The sequence below is a fragment of the Calonectris borealis genome, chromosome 2, assembly GCF_964195595.1.
Source record: "Calonectris borealis chromosome 2, bCalBor7.hap1.2, whole genome shotgun sequence".
NCBI lineage: Eukaryota > Metazoa > Chordata > Aves > Procellariiformes > Procellariidae > Calonectris > Calonectris borealis.
In genome coordinates this window covers 100,849,292-100,869,530 of record NC_134313.1, presented here as the reverse complement: position 1 = coordinate 100,869,530, position 20,239 = coordinate 100,849,292, and the positions used below count along the sequence as shown (strand labels likewise).

General features: G+C 47.1%; 1 protein-coding gene across 12 annotated transcripts in view; it reads right to left on the bottom strand.

The window, feature by feature from the left end:
• Positions 1-6,698: 6,698 nt before the first annotated feature.
• LOC142079127 (uncharacterized) overlaps positions 6,699-20,239 on the bottom strand; it is a 114,356-nt gene continuing 100,815 nt past the window's right edge. For 11 of the 12 annotated variants that reach the window (XR_012672498.1, XR_012672499.1, XR_012672507.1 and 8 more), the window contains 4 exons: positions 17,669-17,787; positions 15,138-15,919; positions 11,123-11,256; positions 6,699-7,105 (listed from right to left, as the gene is read on the bottom strand). Coding sequence is in view for 9 of the 12 variants with exons in the window: in XM_075142778.1 (XP_074998879.1) it covers positions 15,602-15,919; positions 17,669-17,787 (437 nt within the window). In the remaining 3 variants the exon portion in view is untranslated. The remainder of the gene's footprint in view (positions 7,106-11,122; positions 11,257-15,137; positions 15,920-17,668; positions 17,788-20,239) is intronic. The other variant, XM_075142775.1, reaches the window with a different exon arrangement.

The following is a 20,239-nucleotide window of genomic DNA, read 5'->3' as shown; positions in this document are numbered from 1 at the left end:
TCAAACAGCACAGAGCCTGAGTTAATAAGCTTTGCCAGGCCTGAACCGGTTCTCTGAGGAGCTGGCCTGGATACTGCTACTCTGCTGCAGAACCAGGAGCACCAGGGGACCATAGCACATGGGCGCCCACCACCACCTCAGGCTCCCAAATGCTGTGAGCAGACCAGGGGACCGGAGCAGTGACTTCCCCAGGGCTGTTTGTCCCAGGAGGACTCATTATTCAGGCACAGGGATGAAGGAACACAACCCACAAAGCGCAGACCCTCACACCCCACCCAGCACGCTATGTCCCATCTGCGTGTTGCAAAGTGCCCAGTAACTTCCCCACCATCCAGGGTGTCCAGAACAGCAATGAAATAGCTACAGCTGCTGAGCTGGCCATCACCTGTGCCCTGAGTGGTTTGTGCTGCAGCCTGTATAATAACCAACTAGTGACAGAAATAAGATCTGTGCTGATGGAGAGTCTGCACTCAATGCTCAAATCAGGCCTGAAACAGCTGCAGTTGCTATGTCTGGAGAACCTGGAACCAGCATCGCGATCCAGGCACGCTCTGCTTTGTGGAGAGGCAGCAAGACTCTTATAACATTTTACAGCAAACTTGGAGATATTGCTGCCTGAAGTCCTGAATGGGCAGATGCAAGGGGCCAAATGATCCCCCCTGTACAGCACACCTTGGCTTCAGGGAAATTGTACTCAGGGTCACCTTGGCAGTTTGTTGTTTGTTTGGTTTTTTTTTTTTAAATTATCCTTTCACTAGGACATTTTTTCAAGCTGTCCCCATCTGAGCATCTGGTATAACATGGATATGGGGGAATGACTCCTTTAGAAACAAGCTGAACCAAAAAAAGAAACAGCGTTAATTTAATCTGTTTTCTCAAATTGCAAACCCTCGTACATGCTTGAAGCAAATGAGGCATTAAAGCTGAGAAAATGCATTGAGGCCCTTTAGCAGCACTTCCTTCAGAGGAATGAGAATGGGAAAGGCCCTTTTCATACTGTCCCATTGTCCCGGCCAGCCGCTAGGTGTTCGGCCCTGGAGCTCCAACTAGCAGCACAGTATGGGGTTACCCAGGGCAATGAGCGACAAACAATTTAAAACTTTTCCATAAATCTGAAAAACAAAGAGGCTTTTTATCTCTGCACTGAAAAGAGTAAACGAGCAGAGCCTCCATCCCCAGAGCCCACTGCCCTGGCGTGATCAGAGCAATCAAACTGATGGTCTGACAGCAGACCTGCAGCAGGCAGCCCTGTTCTTACAGCAAAGAGAAATCGCTCAAGAAATTCTTCCCAGTTGCCTGCTACAAAAGGGGAGGCCCTTCGCCCTGAACCTCAGTATCCTTCCTGCTGGCAAAAGCGTGCTGCTGCTCCTCCTGCTAGTCACGCCATCAAGAAGCACAGCTCCCTCAAACCCCTCCGGGGTGACAGCAACATGACAAAGGCAGAATAGGGCCCACTCTTAGCGTTTTCCTGAGCTTTAAGGAGAAGCTCATGCTCTTTAATAAAAGCAGTCAAGCCAGAAACACTTTTTTTTTAAAGCAGCAAGTGGAAAAGCAAAGCGAGAAGAACTTTTTTCCAACCTAGAGAGTGGCACAGAGGAGAGAATAAAGACTGAAATGACTGAAAGCCTGCAGAACATTTTATAAAACAGTTATTTTTTCCCCCCAACAATGGTACTCTGTCCCTGACATGAATCAAAAATGTCACAAGGCAGTTTGGTGAGGCCGCATGTGAATGCTGGGTATTGAGCTGCAGCAGCTGCAGGCAGACTTTGTGGTTAACCCTGTGAGACTTTCACTGCTACAGCTGGCTTCGATTCTGTCGCCGCATCCAAGCAGCCGCTCCTTCCCACTGCGCTGCTGCTAAATATAATTGCAGCCTTATCAGTCTCTGCATTTCATTCCACCGCAAGCATCACAGGACCAGTTCAATGGTAAAGATGTCAAATTAAGAGATATATCTATATATATTACATACGAGCCTTCTTTCTTTTAAGGTCTTAAGTTTGTGCTTTATATACTTTAAAAACCTAACAGCCCAAAGTGACCTGAACTCAGACCTGTGCTTATTCAGGAAGCATCAGTTCACATTGCAAAATCTTGAAGAGGAGAATAAATCACCTTTGCCTAAGGAATATCTCTCCCTAGGCCACTTTGAAGCCTCCTCTCTCCAACATCAGTACTAGGAGGTCTGTTGCTATTCCCTTACAATCCAAAGCACTAACATAGGCTACCCACTTGCATTTTTATCTCCATGGTATCCAGCTCTACAACAGAACACCTTTCCTAAAACTTTCAGCATAAATGATGCTCTCTGCTTCTGCAATACCAGCAGAGTCCAACAAGACAGTAACGTTAGATTAGTGAAAAGCAAATATTTTATGTCTCAAGTGTCATGAAAATTTCTGCAGTTCTTCAAGCTGTTATTAGAAGCCTACATTATTTTCAGCTTGCCCCATATAAATTTCTCTTCCTCGCAACATGACTTTTCTGCAGAAAAAAAGGTAAGGAAAACAGAGCTGGAAGGAGAGGTGCACAGTTCAAGAAACACAAGCCTGGTTTTGCATGAAAAGTTTCAGTTTAAAAAAAAATCCTTTAAAAAGTTATTTTAACAATCTGTAACCAGCTTCAACCACCACATCTTTCCCAAGACAGCATTTTGAACAGAGGTCTTGACTAGTATCCTTAAATAGATTCAGAATTGCTCTAGTGACTCTGAAGTAAACCCCTCATGGAAAAAAATATGGAATTGGTTTTAAAGTCTAATCAAAACAATTTAGCTTAGTGCAGTAAGTTGCATGCACTTCTATGCACCAGTGCAAGTCCTTGCATACTGATTGGTTTCATTACAGAGGTACAGGCTACCGCAAAGGCAGTATATTGGACCAGAGCATTCCTGGACTAGATTCCTGTGCAAAAAAAAATGGAAACCTGAAAGTCTTGCATTTCATCAATAGATTTATATGCACACAGATTATTGAGTCAAGCTTTATGCTCTTGCATCAGCATAAGCCCACAGCCAGGTTAACTAAGTGGAAGATCTGTTCACTACTACAGAAGTGATTTAAAACAAAGGCCCTATCACCCTCCACCTGTGGTATTTGCCGGAAATTCTGCTGGGGTCCTGCTTTCTGATTGTGTGAATTTTTCCTTACAGGGCCTTTTTCCTTACCTGTAGAAGGAAGGGTGCAATCCTAATAAATATTCAGTGGCTTTTTGCCACTGCATGCATCATCATCCTCTCCCAGCTCTGTCACCCTGCTGACACCCTTCCCCCCACCAAACCCCCTAAAGTGCATCCCACTTCCCTGCAATCCAGCCCTTAGGCCAGTATTGTCTTTCCAGCACAAATATGCAATGGATATTTTTAAGAGCATGACACTAGAAGATACCTATCAACTTAAAACAGAAGGCTCTTTGGATGTGGCCTCTCAAAACACCAAGGCATGTGAACATGCATTAGCAGTAGCAGCCACCCCCACTTTTTTACCAGAGTTTTTAACAACAGAGGCAAGGAAAAAAGGGGCAAATTCCAATACAGTCAAATTGCTTGTGAGTGCACACTATGTCTGCAGGGTGGCAGGGCAGCCAGAAAAGCTCCTGCTTCTCTCCATCACCCTCTGCTCCACCTGACAGTGTGGTAGCCTGGAGCATACCTAAGGGCTACAGCACAAACTGCCCATGAGGAGAACAGCAACATGAAAAGCTTCATCGCATCATTAGGCCACAATTTGTGCTAATGCCCCAGATTCTGTGGGAGAATGTAAGCACCTAAGAAATAGCCTGCCTTTGAAGCGGACAGCTCAGGGTTGGATTTAGACCACTTGTCATCCTTTTCCTTTACTTAATCCCTATCCCATCTCTCAGCCCCATTTTCTTTACACTAGGAAAAAAAAAATTTAAAGTCCTTCTACCCTAATTCTAAATCCAAGCCTCCTGACAGCAAGCAGGATTGTTTCAATAAGCCTTGGCAAAGCATGCCCATTTTTAATCACAATTTTATAAAAATTAATAAAAAGTTAGAGGAAGGAAGAACAAAAGAAACAGGGACTCTGGGCTGCACGCAAGTGGCCAATAAGTGGAACATGGTGCCATTGTAAAACATGGGGATCGGCCCATGCCAAAACCAGCCCGTGGTGTCCACCACAAGGCTCCAGCCTGGGGTCTGCAAATAAAAATCAAGAAGAGAGGGATGGGCAGAAGAAGCCAGCCCTTGCTGCAATGATGGGGTAGAGCCCAGGAGGGAGGTCCCCAGCAGACACCCTGTTTCCCCCGAGACCCCACCTGGCCCCACTTCTCCATCGCCTGCTGGGGCATTGGGCCATGCAAAGCTTGGAGCCCGAGCAGCAACTGCTACCAGAGGGGTTGCAGGTTTGTGGTGGATATAGGTGGTCCCTTTTCTTTCTCTCCCTCTCTTCCACTTCCTGATTTTGGCTCTGCAAGCAATGCTTTGCTGTCCAGGAGCGGGGTTTTGTGCTGCAGGGATCCTGCCTTTCACACAGAGAAGCAGAGAACTGAGAGCCTGGCTATCTGCAAGGTAGAAACCTCCCGTAGCACACGCTGAAGAGGAGGAAGGGTGTTTACTCTTTTACCTCAGCCAAAATCTGCTTTGATTAATTGTACCCTGCAGCCCAAGCACTCCTGCCTCCCTCCGTGCAGGCAGGCCTCTCCTCCCTGCCTTTACCAGCACCTGCCGCCCCCCACCCCACCTTCCCCGGAGGACAGAGGTGGTCAGCACCAGCATCACCTCCCCAGCACCTCAGGTGCAGCAAAGAAAACAGCGGTAACCTCCCAGTGGCTTCACAGCTACTCATGAATATTATCAGTGCACCTGAAAGTTATCAACCAAGCAAGGGAAGGGTGCCAGGAGTGAAAAGCAAATGAGTGACAGCTGAGCAGTACTGTCCCATTCAGGTGTCAGCATCAACCCACTCCTGCCTCCCAGGACAGGGCTGTCTTGGTAGCTAGCTGCTGGGGAAAAAAAAAAAAAAGAGCATTTTCAGATCACACATCTTCAGAAGTCGTCTTCTGAGTTCCTTGCAAAACTCTCAAGGTCTAGGAGGCCGCTTGGCGATATGGGTTTGGAGATTGAGACGGTAAGGCTCTGGCCTTTTCCATAACATGGTGAATCTGAAAAGTGTCTTTTTAGTCATAAAAAGGTTTATGTCACTTGACTAGCCCAACAGCTTTGTGTTATTGATATTCTTTAAGCTTAACCTACACTGTGGTAATGAGCCTCCTTACTTGGAGGTAAGGTTTCTATGTCTATTTCTGCCAGCATAACTTATACTTGGACTTACACAATGCAAGCAAAACACTAAGAACACCACCCAAAAGCTGTTGAAATAAGTAATCAGCATTCCCCTAGGCCTCCGCTTTCCTTAGGCCCAGACTCAGAGACTTCTACCTGCATATAATTTTTCAACATTGATTTGCCCTGTAAAATCAATGGAGCAACTCACACAAGTCAAGGCAAAGCACTCACAGGTCTAGAAACTTTAGCTGTGCAGCATTAGTGGATGAACTTGAAAACAAGCACTATCATTGCAAAAATATGCTTTAGGTTCACACTCCCCACAAGGACAGGGGCATATTGGCATTATATGACCAATCAAATTACCTTATTAGATGCACAGAGACTTTTATGTTCCATACAAAATACTACAACTTTGTTCTCACTAGAAGGTGTGCATTATGCATATTTTAAAAAGACTATGAAATAGATGTTTCCAAATGTAAAGTATTTGGACAAATTGCACAGACCGGTGTCTGTCTCTGATTTTAAAAATCAATTTTCTGCTGTAACATAACACTTTAAAAGACCCCAAGCCTCATCACACAAGCTTCTCACAAAAACTATCTTGGTCAACTCTATCTTGGTCAACTCTATGTTGCCCATAATGAAAGCTACATTTCTCTGTACATTTACCTATAATAAGAGCAGTGAAGAGAGGGTTAGCATGTGACAGAGCTGTGCCAAATCTCTGAAAATTTCTGCATTTCAGATTTTGCTTTTTAAAAAATTATTTTAAAACAAGATTTTAGTCACCACAACATTTTAACCCTGTTTGACATTGTAGCTGAAGAACAATCCAGTTTTATTCTAGTCTGTTCTGAGATTTCCCACATTTTGCATGCTCTGCACAAAAACAAGTTATGGGACTCTGAAACAGTCTAGACAAATTATGTTGCAAAATTTTCCTGCTACAAGTTTCAGGGAGAATATATTGGCTAATCACATGCAAGGATTATGCCTGAGAAGCAAGAAGTTCATCAACAGTCATAAAAGGGGAAGAAGAAAAAGAAGTTGTTAAAACTCGCAACACTGCAAAGGCCTGCTTAAGCTTCTATATGATAACAAGAATCACCCAAATCCATTAGTGCAGCTCAGCAGCATCTGCGGAGATACCAATATCGGTAGAGATGCACCCTTGCATCTCTTTGCTTTAGTTCTTTTCACATACTTTTGGAGAAAGAGCAGCACAACCCACAGAGCTCAGCTGCTAAAGAGCATTTCTGCTTGGCTATTAGTAGACAACACCAAACCAGGAAATCTTAATGTGAATTGCCATAACTGCAGGCTTTTGGGGAAGGGGGGAAAGGCTCAAGTTTTTGTTCTGTAGATGGCAAGTGCCTGGCATCAAAGTTGTGGTTGGCAGCCAAGCCTCCTAGACATCACTGCAAGATAGATAAGTAGCAATTAAGAAAGGCCAGAATCCCACTGAAACCAAGTTTTGCTATTGACACAAAACAACAAAAGAAAAATCAACAAATATCCATTTCAGCGGATTTGGGATTTCACAGAAAGTATTTCCCTGAGACTTGCTATATTATTTCTCTTTTACTTAAGCTTACCAAATTCTAGGGACAGTGTGGCCAAGAAAAATGCCTACATACAATGAAAGTAAACAAGGAAAAGTTTCCTTGCTTAAATGAATCTTGAAAGGCAGGAGAGGGCAAGTAACCTCTTTGTTTCTTGCTACTTCAGATCAGACAAAGCATACATTTACTTTCTGCCAGTAGTCACACCTCTTTGGACCATCTTACCATCATCAAGGGAAATGCCAGATCTCTGCTCTGTTTTCTGAAGCATCACTCACTTCAGTGACTGGGAGAAAAACAAGAAAAAAAAAAAAGGCTTATTTCTTTGCAAGGTTCCCACCCAACAGCCCCAGTTGCACGCTCCCCTGGCACAAGCTCTGCCAGTTCAGCCTCAATCCTGCCCCATGGGTGGTACCTGACCCACCCCAAAATGTCTTCCCCAATACTCAGCTTCTTACAGCAGAGGGACCTCACTAGTTAAGGTGCTCCTGAATGACCATAGCTGGTCCTGCAGCTCCAGCACACTTCCCCAGCTTGGAGACCTACACTTAATTGCAATCATTTTTGTTGTAATTAACTGGTAACAATGAGCAACAAAGCGAGAGTGAGATCTCAGATCTGCTGCCACATCCTTCCTACCTCCTGGCCACCGTTGAGGGGTTTTGTTTCTCGTTAGGACAAGCACATCCGTCCTCCGACCTGCATTGCTCTGTGCAGGGCTGATTTAAAGGGAGAGGTGAGCAATGCCCAGCCTGAAATCCCATTGCTGCTCAGCTCCAGGCTGCTTGGCCACAGCCTTTCCAAGCCCCTTCCTCAAAGGCCACCGTGTTTATAGTGGTGGCCTGACAGCCCAGTGTCCCCCTCCAAATGCCACTGCAGGTTTCCCACTCATTGTCCCGCTGCCATTGTCCTGGTTCTCCTTCTGCAGAACGGCCACAACAGCACTTTTCATCCCTGAAATGCACCGCACAAATGGGGAGCACAAGTCAAACAAAAGCTACAGCCACTCTGTTTACTAGGGAGGAAGATCAATGGGCTTCAATGAAAGGACAGGAAGCTGATGTTCTCACTGTAACTTGCTGGTAAAACAGTGAATAGCGCTATCGAGGCTGACAAAGGCTCTTTTTTTCCCCTCCTCTTACTTTTTTTTTTTTTAAATGAAGAATCCAATGGAGAGGGTTATGGTGTAGTTATCAACAGGCCATGAAATGGGGAACATCAGCAAGTTTATTCAAATCTTTTGTTTGCTCTTTGAGGGAGTTAAACAGAAACCTCAAAGTGTACACAGGAAAATAAAAACAAAAGAAAAAAAATCACACAAGCAAAAAGACAAACTGTTAGGATAAAAAAAAAAAATCAAGCAGGAGCACAGGTCTGAGGGGTTTGCAACCACGTTTGTTCAGCATCTTTCCTGTGTTCAGGGTGCATAAAGCATCCCAATGGATGGGCAAGGGAGAGCATGGCCAACCTATGGAAACAGCTAACCACTCCGTACATCTCCACAAGGTCACTGCTGTGACGAGACAGCCCTTAGGGCCCTATTAGAAGCACTACACCTGGTGTTTACATGATTAGGCCCTTCTTCAGGTAGATCTGGAGCACTCTGGGATGCTCTAGTGTAGTCACCATCTACATCTTGGCATTTACCCAGCACCATAGAAAGGGAGCTGTGCTTTGGTGGAAATACCACTGGATTGAAGCCTACTCGTAAGTAGGGAGTGTGTTGTCCTTCCACAGACATGGACCCTCTTCTCTTACCAAGGTTTTTGCCACATAGTGAAACATGTTGCAGCTACTCATGGAAGTATTCTTAAAACTCTGGATGTTTTAAAAATGTGGTGATATGACTGATATCAGAAGGGATGCTGCTGGAAGAAGGGCAAACCTGTGTATAAATATCATATTCCCCAGCACCTTCAAACTATGTGAATCTGTCGTACAGCCTACACGTATGCATTTGACTTGTGCCTTAAAAACAATACACCTGAATATTTAGGTATATCTCATACATTGTGCACACGATATGCATCGCATATGCATGCATAGGTCTGCAGTGCTGGTAAAGAATTAAAACGCTATCATACAACTAATGCCAAGTGTTTTGCAAACATGAGAAGTGAAAATCTTTTGGCTCTCCCAGGATGCCTTCACAATGTCCAGCATATAAAATTTCAGACTCCAGATTCAAAGTGAAGCTTAGCACAGGGGAAATTGTGATTTTCATTGAAGGCTCAAAGGAAAATTCAGGATTATATGAAAGACATGAGGTTAGTTATTAGTAATGTTGTTCTTCAAAGGACTATAGAAACTGAGAGGACTGATGTCATGGGAAAGCCAAGTAATTGGTGAAAATGTTTTTAAAGGTTAACCCTTTCTTTTACTGCTTTTGGAGAACCGTAAAGAGACTTGATAAGATTTCCTTCCTGCCTGCTTCGTGCCTTGGGCTTATCGCTTGCAGGGAGCCTGTTCTCCTACTTAAAGTTTCTCAGCCCCATTTTATACATTGATATAAAGCTGGTGCCTGCAGCAGCCTGAACACAGCAACACATCAGCACGAGCTGTCCTCCCCGCTGAGCACACATTGGCTATTGCAAAGCCACCAAGAGCCTTCCAGTTCGCACTAACCTCTGAGGGGTCCCTGGTGGCCAGGGCTGCAGATGTGCATGGGGTATGGTCACTCTTGTTCATTCCACGTGAACGCTATTTGCTCAAGCTGTTGTCACAGAACTAAATTAAACCAGAAGCATGTGGGTATTACACTGTTTGGCCTTAACATGAGCATGCTTGAAAAGCAAATGGAACACATGCTGGTCTTGCAACGGCCCTCCACCCGGTTACCCTCTGATGTTGCCTGCAGCCTACTTGTCTTGCACAAGATGCACACGGAGGGAGGGATGCGAAGGCAGGTTTGAAGTAATCTCACCCACGTTCAGCTTTGCCCACCTCTGCCTCCTGTGTCAGGCCTCAACAGAGCCAAAACAAAGGTAAAAGCACGCTGCTCCCCCGGGATCTGTGGCATATGTCAATGCACATGGGCAGCCAGACCTTGGTCCTCTTTCTATTCCTTTTTTTAATGAGAATTGACAAGCCAGTGCCTCTATTAGGGTGCACCAGGAATAGAGAATGTGTAACAATAACTCACTCCAAATAAAACTTAATATAAGAAGTTGCTTCTGCTAGGCATTAATTTCAAATTCTCTAAATTCCTTGGTGTGGTCCTGGTTATACATCACTTCAGGTTTTTCACTAAGTAATCTCACAAAGCAAAATTATTATCTTCCAGATATAGTCGAGATGCATTTTGTATCTATATACAGATAGTGTCAAAAATAACTATCCCTTAACATCTCTGAATGTGGATGCTCCTTCCAGAGTAAGAGTTTACTTGGCAAGGTATTCAGCAACAGTTATTACACTTGAAGTGTATATCCTGCCTTAATCCAACAGAACTTTCAGCTTTCTTTTGGAGGCATAACAGTTGAATTGATCTTTTATACAGGGGGACAAATTTAATTTTCCGGCTCCGATTTGGAAAAGAATGCCTATTCACAACAGCACTTAAGCCTCACGGAAGTCAATGGGATCTAAACACGTGTTTACAATTAACCATGTGCTTAAGTGGTGGTCTGAACTGGGTGAATAAATGTGAAGTCAGTAGGTCTGCTTGCATAAGAAAGAATTACCAGTCTGGGAGAGAATTACAGAAATTGGCTATAAGAGGCTGGAGGATTAATAACAAATGTGTCATTCCAGTAAGTAATTTACTTAAACCAAAGCCATGGCAGAGCTGTTTAGAGTATGCACTCAGATTAATTTGAAGGACAGACTTAGAACATAATTATCAACCAAGGACAACTGTAAATTTGTAATAATATATCAGAATCACCAACTGACTTTCAGATGAGATCTACAGAACCGAACATCCGGCTCAGGTTTAATGAGTTCCAGCCTGTTTCAGTGCTGGGTTGTGACTTCACACAGAAAACTGAGTAAGTAGCAGTGCAGGCCAGAGAAGTAATTGTGGTTCCAAAAAATGAAACCAAAGAGCATATGTAAGAGCCTCCAAACCCTTCCAAAATTATTTTTGCGGTAGCAGTTTATGAGAAAAATATGAGAAGCCATCAACAGAGCTTAAGGGGTTTAAGCTCCCAACCCTCATTGACTGATAAGGGTCCTGTAGAATGTCAGACATTTCTCTGGGTACTCTTAAAATAACTTAACAATGAGGATAAATCCCTGTATTGGCCATATTTAAAGAAACACATTATGATTTCCAGGCAAGTTTATCATGTACATCACTTACCCGCCTTCTTCCCAGGCTTGCTCAGAATTACTGACACATGAAGAGCTGGTACATCTACATTTGATGAAGTTTGCACACTCCTATGTTACATAGGAGAGGAGGAAAGGGAATCATCTCCAGATGTCACTCCAACTCTGTAAGATCAATGTGAAGTTTAACAATTAAGAAGACTTGGACCAAAAGACCCTCAGGTTTTTTTAAATCAGTGCTCCTACTGTACTTTTAATGCATTACAGTCATAGCTGGCTATGGAAGGTGACCCTCCAAACTGGACTGACACCACTTTTTTCAATGCCAGAAGCTAAAATCGACCACCTAAGAATTTGAAGAACATACAAGTGACTGCAGCCCTCCAAGGCAATGCAGGGCTTCAGCAGCTCCAGCTTAGCTCACTCCAGGGCAGCTGCATCCCACTGCCCCCATGCCAGAAGGCTGCAAGTCCCCACAGGACCCCAGGGCAGCGGTGGGAGCCATCCCCTGCAAACATCTCCCCTCCTCTCCACCATCTCCAGGAGCAGCAGAAACAGCAGGCCGGGCATCTGTGCTGGCTTTCCCCTTTGCAACAGATAACACTGGTGTCCTTGTGCTCACAGAGATGCATGTGACTATTCTAAGGCTTTACAGGTAGTAACCGAGCTCCAGAGGCTGCGACAGCTCTGGAAGTTACTAATTAATTCACCGCAGCTGCTCTGCCCTCTCCACAGTAACTAAATCTGGTAAACGTGTGGGTTGTCGGGCTAAGGAGTGCAGGGCTCTGAGGTATGAGGAGGGATATGCTATTTCCTCAAATTTTCCTTTACTGAACTCAAGGTACAACTCCAGGGAGTCAACACATAAAAAAAAGTGTTCCTTCAGATGCGTGCCAAGTGCCTATGTACATAAGGCACAGCATGCACGTGAGCAGCATTTCAGCATTACTGCCGCTGAAATGATTTACATGTGCCAGAGTCCTGGTAGGGCTGCTGCTGCATTTAGACATATCCATGTGTCTCTGGCTTGCTAGGATAAGCTCCAGCATGGTGTCCTTCCTGGGACCCTCTCAAACACACCCAAGGGGCAGACTCTCCACCTGCAGACCCTTTCACAGAAAGGGGACTGCCCAGCCCAGCCACCCTGGGCTCCCAGAACAAGTGCCAGCCCTCCAGTTGCGTAAACAGACTTTTCCCCAGAATTTAGACATTACACACACAGAGAGGATTACAGCTGGTCTCAGAACCACAGGAAAATTGAAGCAGGTAATACTCTTGACTTCCAGCAGATCAAGAAATATACCTGTCTAAACAGCAACAAAATACCAATACCTATTTGCCTGCTGCCGTTCCTTCAAGACCCTGAGACATTTCTGAGGTTAACATCAGTCTTCCACAGCATTGGAGACCTTTTCTCCGCTACACAGGTTCAATCCTCCTGCTAAATCACCCAGTGTGGCTCCAACCCCTGCAGTCACTACATCCCCTTTCCCAAAACCACTGCTGAGGAGCCTCTTTTAAAACATCACAGCCTCTGTTTCAGCTGACCCACCGGATCAGCATTAACAGGTGATCAAAGTCCCAGGCAATCATCTGTTGCTTAATTACCACCAGTTCAAACTGGGAAAACAGGTTAGGAGGCCATCCCTTTGCCCAAGCATGCTCTGCCCCGGTGTATGATCATCCAAACGTCATTACCATCACTGTGGGCTCCAGGCCAGGTGCAGGAATTTCTCCTGCTGTTTGCTATGGGTTTTAGATCAGCACAGAGGCAAAAAGCAAAGAGAGAAGGCAAAGAAGTCCTGTGCTTAACCCAGAATTTGTAATCTGACATGGATACACCCAGTTCAATATCAAACTCCCCAGAGCAATTCCCCAATTTTCACACTGCGTTTGGGACAGGCCAGAAGTCTGCTGATGAGGGTCTAGATATACCCTCCCATTTTAGGGAGTCTTTTCTGTGCCAGGGGCGGACAGAGAGCAGCGTAAACCCCTCGGTTTCAGGGCTGATCCCCGCATCGGTGTCAGGAGCCGGCAGTTTGCTCCCTGGGCAGAGGATGGGGTGCGGGATGTGAGCGGTGGAGCGGGTCTCTGCCCTGCCCCTGCACCGCCAGCCCGACCCGTGTGCTGCAACCAGCGCCGGGCAGCCGTCACAGAGGAGCATACGCTCCACAGCTTCTGGCTGGCTTTGGATGCACCAGATGCAGCTGGTCAGCAGGCTGATCAGCAGTATTTGGCACATGGGCTCCCAAAGCCGGAGAGAAACCACAGCGCAGTGCTGGGAATATATGAGTTGTCAGCACCGCAGCAGGAGAGCAAGAGACAGGGATGAATGGAGGCCGCTGAGCCGGTTAAATCTGCGCCTGCACGCACAACGCCTGCCAGAGGACAGATCGACACGGGCGAGGAGGCTGGGGCACGAGGGGTCGGGCAGCTCGGCCAAGGACACATGGCGAGTCGGTGACACAGTTGGGTACCTGAAGAGGGGCCCAGGATTAACATGACAGAAGGGACATAATTCTCCTAGTTTTGAGTCCCCTCTCCTCGCCCCTACACAAAACAGACCTTGTGGCCATAGCACGCCTTTCCTCAGATTGCTTCCTCTCATCCTCATTGTAAGAAAGGGCCCTAGCTTCCAAAACGCAGTATCTCCACTCAGCACGCCCTGTCCCCTCGATCACCTGCTGCCTTGCAAAACCCTCTGTGCCAGAATGCCGGGCTCGTCGCGTCCCGCTGCCGCAGAAGCTGCTGCCATCAGTGCTGTCTGTCGCTCAGCACAAGCAGCAAACAGCGGCGGGTTCGCGGCAAGCACGAAGGGAAACAAAGCAGGGCTGGAGTGGCAGAGCCAGCCCCTCCGGGAAGCGGACCCCTTCTTTCGTTGGGATGCGACGTGTGGCACTGGCTGCAGCGTGGTTTGGAAGCAGCAAAAGGCATGCCAACATCAAAGGGGCACTCATCAGCCCAGAGCAGCTTCTTGCAACCATTATTCTCATTATTCTTTCCTTTTTTTTTCTTTTTTTTTACTTGTTTTTTGGGAAGCAGACTTCAAGATATATTGCACGAAGTATTTTGTTCATCTCACCCACCTCCCAGCCAACAAACCCGAGGTGCACCGCTTACGCTAACAAACTGTCTCCCGTGAGCCCACGTGCATGGCGCGTGGTCCCCACACCCTCTGCGACTCATCAAGCCAAAACTTTGCTCCTCCCTGATCCTGTGCACGTACGCACACACACACACATGTGTATGCAGAGCAACACAATATGCTCCTTCTGGCCAGGAGGCAGTAAAAAAAAGCTCTTTGCTCTTTCACATGGCTCCTAAACCTCGCAGAGGGGGACTGCTTGCACAGGGCTGCTGCAGGTGGTGGGGCTGGCGCGGGCGCTGCGTGCCCCCACAGCTCCCTGCAGAAGGCTCCCGGGAGATGAGCGAAGGGCCAGGGCAAGTCATTTCCAGGGAAACCCAGCCGATGCAGCATTTCAGCCAGGGCAGAGACACAAATAACATTCGCCATCTGCAGCTGCAAGCTGCGACTGCCCAGGCTCTTGCAAAAGTGCACAAGACGACGTCAGGGCCCTCGGGACAGCCGGGCAGGCAGAGGGGTCACGGGCTGGCAGCAGGAGGAGGCGGGGCAGCCACCGGCTTCCCCCCGGCACCCGCTGCAGCAGCGGGGTGGTTGCGGGAGGGAGAAGGTCTGGGCAGAGCAGCCCAGTGGCTGTGCATGCTGGGGCACGTTAGACCCGCAGAAGGAGGGTATTTTTACTGTGCTGAAGTCAGCAGCCTACTCTTTTGTGTTCTGAATACAGGTAACCGAGTTGGACGCCCAAAGGAGGTGCTGCAGATACCCTCGGAGGACTGTCACTCCAGCGGGTCAGGCAGGAGCCAAGTCACTCCCAACATGACTCGACGCCTCCCAAAGCTGCCCTGGCTGAGACGCCTTCACATCTGCTGAACAGAAATGCATCCCACAGTCTGGCCCACGTTCTGCTATTTCACTGTTATGCACAATAGTCCAATTTTAATTGTGTTACGGAGCTCTTCTGTACCTAAAAACTACCTGCGGGTTCTCCTGCAGGTGCACGATAGTGAGCTGTTGTGTCTGGCATCAGCCTTGGGAGGGAGGTTGCTGTCTCCTCTGTAGCATCATTTGGGTGCTTGGGTCATTCTCTGCAGAGGGTGGATGTGGCACTATCGCCCGTTGGGCAGTACAGGGCATGCAGATCATCCATTAATGTCGGAGCAGGGGAACTCTTTGTCATGGGACGCTGTGGGCACCAGGGGTTACCATGGGTCCAAAAGGCAACCAGAGAAATTCATAGCAAAGACATGCATGGAGGACTGATAACTACAATGACGTCGATCCTAGGTCAGGCAGTCCCTGAGTCCCAAATTGCTGGGGACCGGACAAAAGCCATGCAGCACAAGTGACATGATCTGCTTGCCAAGTCCTCCTGCTGCATCTGTGCTAGCTGTGCAGAGACTGGACACTGAGCTAGGTGGACTGCTGCTCTCAGTGAGGAAGGAGGGAGTGGGGCCAGCATTTTCCCAGTCTCTTCTTGTTCCAGACAGGTGTCTTATCCCCTGGGGGCCCTGGGAAGCAGGGTAGCTTTGTAGTCCTGCCAGGGGACCAGTCCTGCCAGCATGAGATGGGGGAGAGCGTGCCCCTGCACACGCGTTCCTGCTGCGCCGTGTTGCCGGCTCCCCCGGGGCGGGAAGGGATGCGGCTCCCCGGGACCCCGCTGCCTGCTGGCAGGAGGATAATGTAGACGTGTAACACTAATGACTGGCCGGGGCAATTTATCGAAGCTCTTCTGCGGCAGCTCGTGCCCTGTGAAGACAAAAGAGAGACTCGAGACATTAGATCACCAAATCTAGGGCCTGACCCGAACTTTGAAATAAAGCTTCATCCGCGAGAGAAAAGCAAGGGAATGACACAATGCTGTGTGTGCGTGCGCATGTGTGATCCAGGCGACCTCCCTTCGCTTCAAACCACCAGCTCTCACAGGGCATCTCACTGCCCAGCAGGATTAGGCACATTTGGAGGCTTCAGGATTCACACCAGCCGCTGGGATGTTTTATGAAGCAGAGTCAGCCCAATCCAAGACGCGGCCCTGGGCTGCTGGCACCGTCCCTCCGCTGCTGTTGGAGCCTGGCAGGCTGAGCAGAGAGGTCAGGGATGGAAAGGACCATGGAGAATAGACTCGTTCTTCCCTGCCAGATAGCTTTCTCTGGAATCACTGCCGAGCACATTTAACACCGCAGCATTTGGAAAAAGCCCGTGTGGCACATATAGCCTATGCTAGAGAAGTATAGAGCAGTTTTCTGACCTGGCAGCAGGCACAGTGCCAGTGCTTTTATTTTTTTTTTTTTTTTTTTTAAGTTTGGCTACTTATTTACTTGCCTGTCCCACTTTGAACAGGATCTTCTGACTAGTCGTTTGCAATAACCCTGAAAGGCAGGAAACGGCGTGTTCCCACGCTGGAGACTGACCATGACATCACACCAACAACTGATAGGAAACACTCCCCGCAGCTGCCCCAGCCGCTCCACCCCACCAGCACACACGGGCCAGCCCACCCAGTGCTCATCGGGACAACAACGAGCCTCCCTGGTCACACACTCACCGAAGCCCGGACCGAAGGGACCTGGCAGCGTTTCGCACAGATGTGCATTTCGTATGCAGCGGACAAATGCGAATTGCAGGCTGGATGGCCGGGAACATCGGCAGCACGAGCAAAGGCTCCTGCTTCCCCTCCTGCCCCCGAGGGAAAAGGCACGCAGGTAGCAAACGTCGTTTATTGGGCAACTTGTGCTGAAGGATCCTGTGTCCTCCCTGGCAGAGGAGCAGGAGCAGAAGCAGCACGAGGCGAGTCAGAAAAGAGGTCTATGGGAGTGATGGAAATAGCCTGGAGAGCCTTTCATGGCACGGTTATTGTTCTGAATCCGGCCCAGTCGACGGACCTTATCAAGCACTGTTACTACACAGCACCTATTTCATGGCCAGGAGTTCATCATTAGGCTTCTTAGGGAGCAGCTGTTCACATCATTAAAAATACCACCGGCAACTCTGGCCATCTTAGCAGAGACACTGAGGATTTAATTGGAAAGGACGCCATAAATATTCTCCTTTTGTCAGTCTAGATGATCCATCCCGACCAGGCCTAAGGCATATTGATGGAAAAGCTGCTGCCGCCCTGCTCTGCATCTAGTGAGTTTAGTCACCAGAGTGGTGAAAGCAATGCATCAGTGATCAGTCTCAGGGAAATATTTGTTTAAATGGCGAAGAATCCCCAGAAAACAATTAGCTAACATCTGCTGAACTGCTGGCAGCTTGATTTAACTCGCTATTTAGAAAACCGTCTATTTAAGAAAATATATCAAATGAGAGCTGGTATGTGAAAATACTCAAATTGAGGACTTCAAGCAGCAAATTCTTGCTACAGAGGAGGACAGCTAGTGCTTTTTTTTATAATTAAGCAAGCCAGTTTTTCTGCAGCCCCTTCCCGAGCAATATTGGAAGGCTACTCCTCAAAGGAGCCTTGCTCTGGTAACAGTGGGCGTTAATATGTTTTCTCACCAGAGATGCAAGCAAAGTAAGCTTCAGACTCACATCACCACATCTTCCGTGATGTCTCCCACTCAGATTTCTAGCAGATGTTTCAGCTGTGGGGCAAGCCTTCACCTTTGGAAAATAAACTGAAAATAAAGAATTGGGGGGTTAGTAATGTAAGTCATTTCCAGGGTTTTCATCTCCACTTCTCCCTCCATCCACCAGACAGAAATTATTACATTAATCCCAAAATGGAAAATCACCTCTGAGTCCTGGGAAAGTCCCTGTAGCTAGGAAGTAGGTAGAATTTTACTTCAGAGAATTAATCTATAGATTAATAAAATTTGCATTCTTTACAGCCATAATAAGTGACCCCGGACCTAATAGGTACTCAGTGCTCGTTACTGTTTGAGTTCAGCAGTCAGAATCTGGCCATAAATATCACAGCTATACCAAAAATTTTGCTGTACCAGAAGTTCTTTATCTTTCCCCAAAGTTTTAGAACAACAGCCATCCTGCCATCCTGTCCCACTTAGCTACGCATTCATTACTTTTTTCCCCATATAAATATTTTGCAATCATATATATAATGAAGGATATGTATCTAGTCTATCCATACTATGTATATATTTACTATCTATATATTTACTATCTATATTCACATACTATACATAAATGTTGGTTTGTTTAGAAATGTAGCATATATATTACATTGCTTTGCTGCTTCCTAAGTCATAAGTGAGTACACTGAACTGCAGCTGTAAAAATAAGAGGAATAAAAGTCCATTTTGTGATGTGTCATCACTTATTTTTTCCTGTTTATCCAGTAACTCTCAGTATCTGAAAGGCTGTAAAGCATCCTCAGCTGTTAATGTGAATTCACAAAGTTCCTGCTGTATACATAGACTTCTCTTATGCTTGCTTTTGCCTTGAATGTTCAGAAATTTAGTGGTCGAGGATCTGAACAAGAGGGCTGGGATTTTTTCACTCTGCGAAAGTACCCCATAGTGCCCAGGACACTGGCTGAGCCCAGAGGATGCCTTAGGAAACCAGTAGAAACGATGCAGGACCAACGCGTCCTCACCTGGGATGCCCCATCTGCTGTCACGGCGTCTCCAGCCACCTCGGCCCCCACCCCTGGTCACCCATCTCCTTCACCAGGATCCATCGCCCCATGACCCCCCCCTGCTCCCTGTTTGTACAGGGCTGCAAAGCCCCTCCTGGGGCACCAGCGCTACCAAAATCACCCCTCTGCAAGCCCAAAACTTGGACAGGGACCGGGCAGCCGCGCTCCCATCACGCAACATGGGCAAGGGCCACGCTGGGTGTCATGTGCACACCAGAGCCATGGGGGAAAGCTTCTGCCTCTGCTAAATTTGCACCTGTAGCCTAAGGCACAACCTGCATCCCATGTATTTATGGTTGTTCTGTATGGCAATGGTAGAAAAGGTCGTCTGTGGATATTGCTTCTGACTTAGGCAAACCACTCCAGCTACAGAGGCTAGTTTAGGGCTGCATTTGTCTATGTGTGATGTGCACCTGGAAACAAGTTGAGCCTAGGTATATGCTCTGAATGTGTTCCTGTGCTACAGGGACAAGCCCCAAAGTCACGTTCACAGACAGCATCTGTCCCCAACATTGAGTTGAGGTTAGTTATTAACTCTTGGGCCCAATCTTAGTGGCACGTTCTACCTCAGGGCAGTTAAATGGCACAACGCATCCTAAGGCAAGAAATAGCAAAGAAAAGGCTTTAGTCTTACCGTAAACTAAGCCAGGCAAGGTCAGTGCTGTTCCTGTGAACACACGCCCTTGTGGTTGATATTATTGCTGAGACGAGCACTCTTAAGAAGATGACAACTTTGTGCCAATTCCTATTTTTCTGGGTTCTTATGTTTTCTTTTTCCTTCAGTCATATCTTGTCTTTCCATATGAAGAAGGACTGAGCTGAGCAGAACCCAGCAGTAATTAATACATGGCATCGAGCTCTGCTTTTGAGAAGAAGGTGAGGAAACACGCTGGCTATTATGCAGAGACCACAGAGACGAAGCAAGAGTCACACTAACGAAGACAGGAAGGATGATGAACTCAGACTCAGGAAAGTGAAACACGGCAGGAATTTTATTCTAGCAGCTATGTTCTGAAACTGAAATTGGGATTAAAAACACGTTTATAATGAATGAAACCCCCCCTGCAGCCTAGCAGCATTCATGTGGAGAAGAGATAGCAGGGCAGGATTAGTCACCAGAGAGGTAAGGAGCTGCAACAGGCGGTGGAGCCCCACAGACCCTGCTCAGGGCAAACCCCCTCGAGAAAGGGCGGAGGCATCACGTCCCAAGTGGAAAGCTCTCCCTGAGGCTTATCGTCCATAAAACGTAAAAAGAATAAAAACAAGGACAGCGATTTGTGCGTTCAGCTATTCGTCCTGGCCAGCAATAACATAGAGCAGTGACCGGCAACCCTGGCCATAAAATATGAGCTGACCCAAAAGGGAACTTTTTTCCTTTCTGCTTTTTTCTCAGCTGAGCCACCTACACGGAGAAATCTCTTATCCCCTCTGCTCCCCCTGCTCCGGCAAGCGACAGAGCTGACAATTCTTCT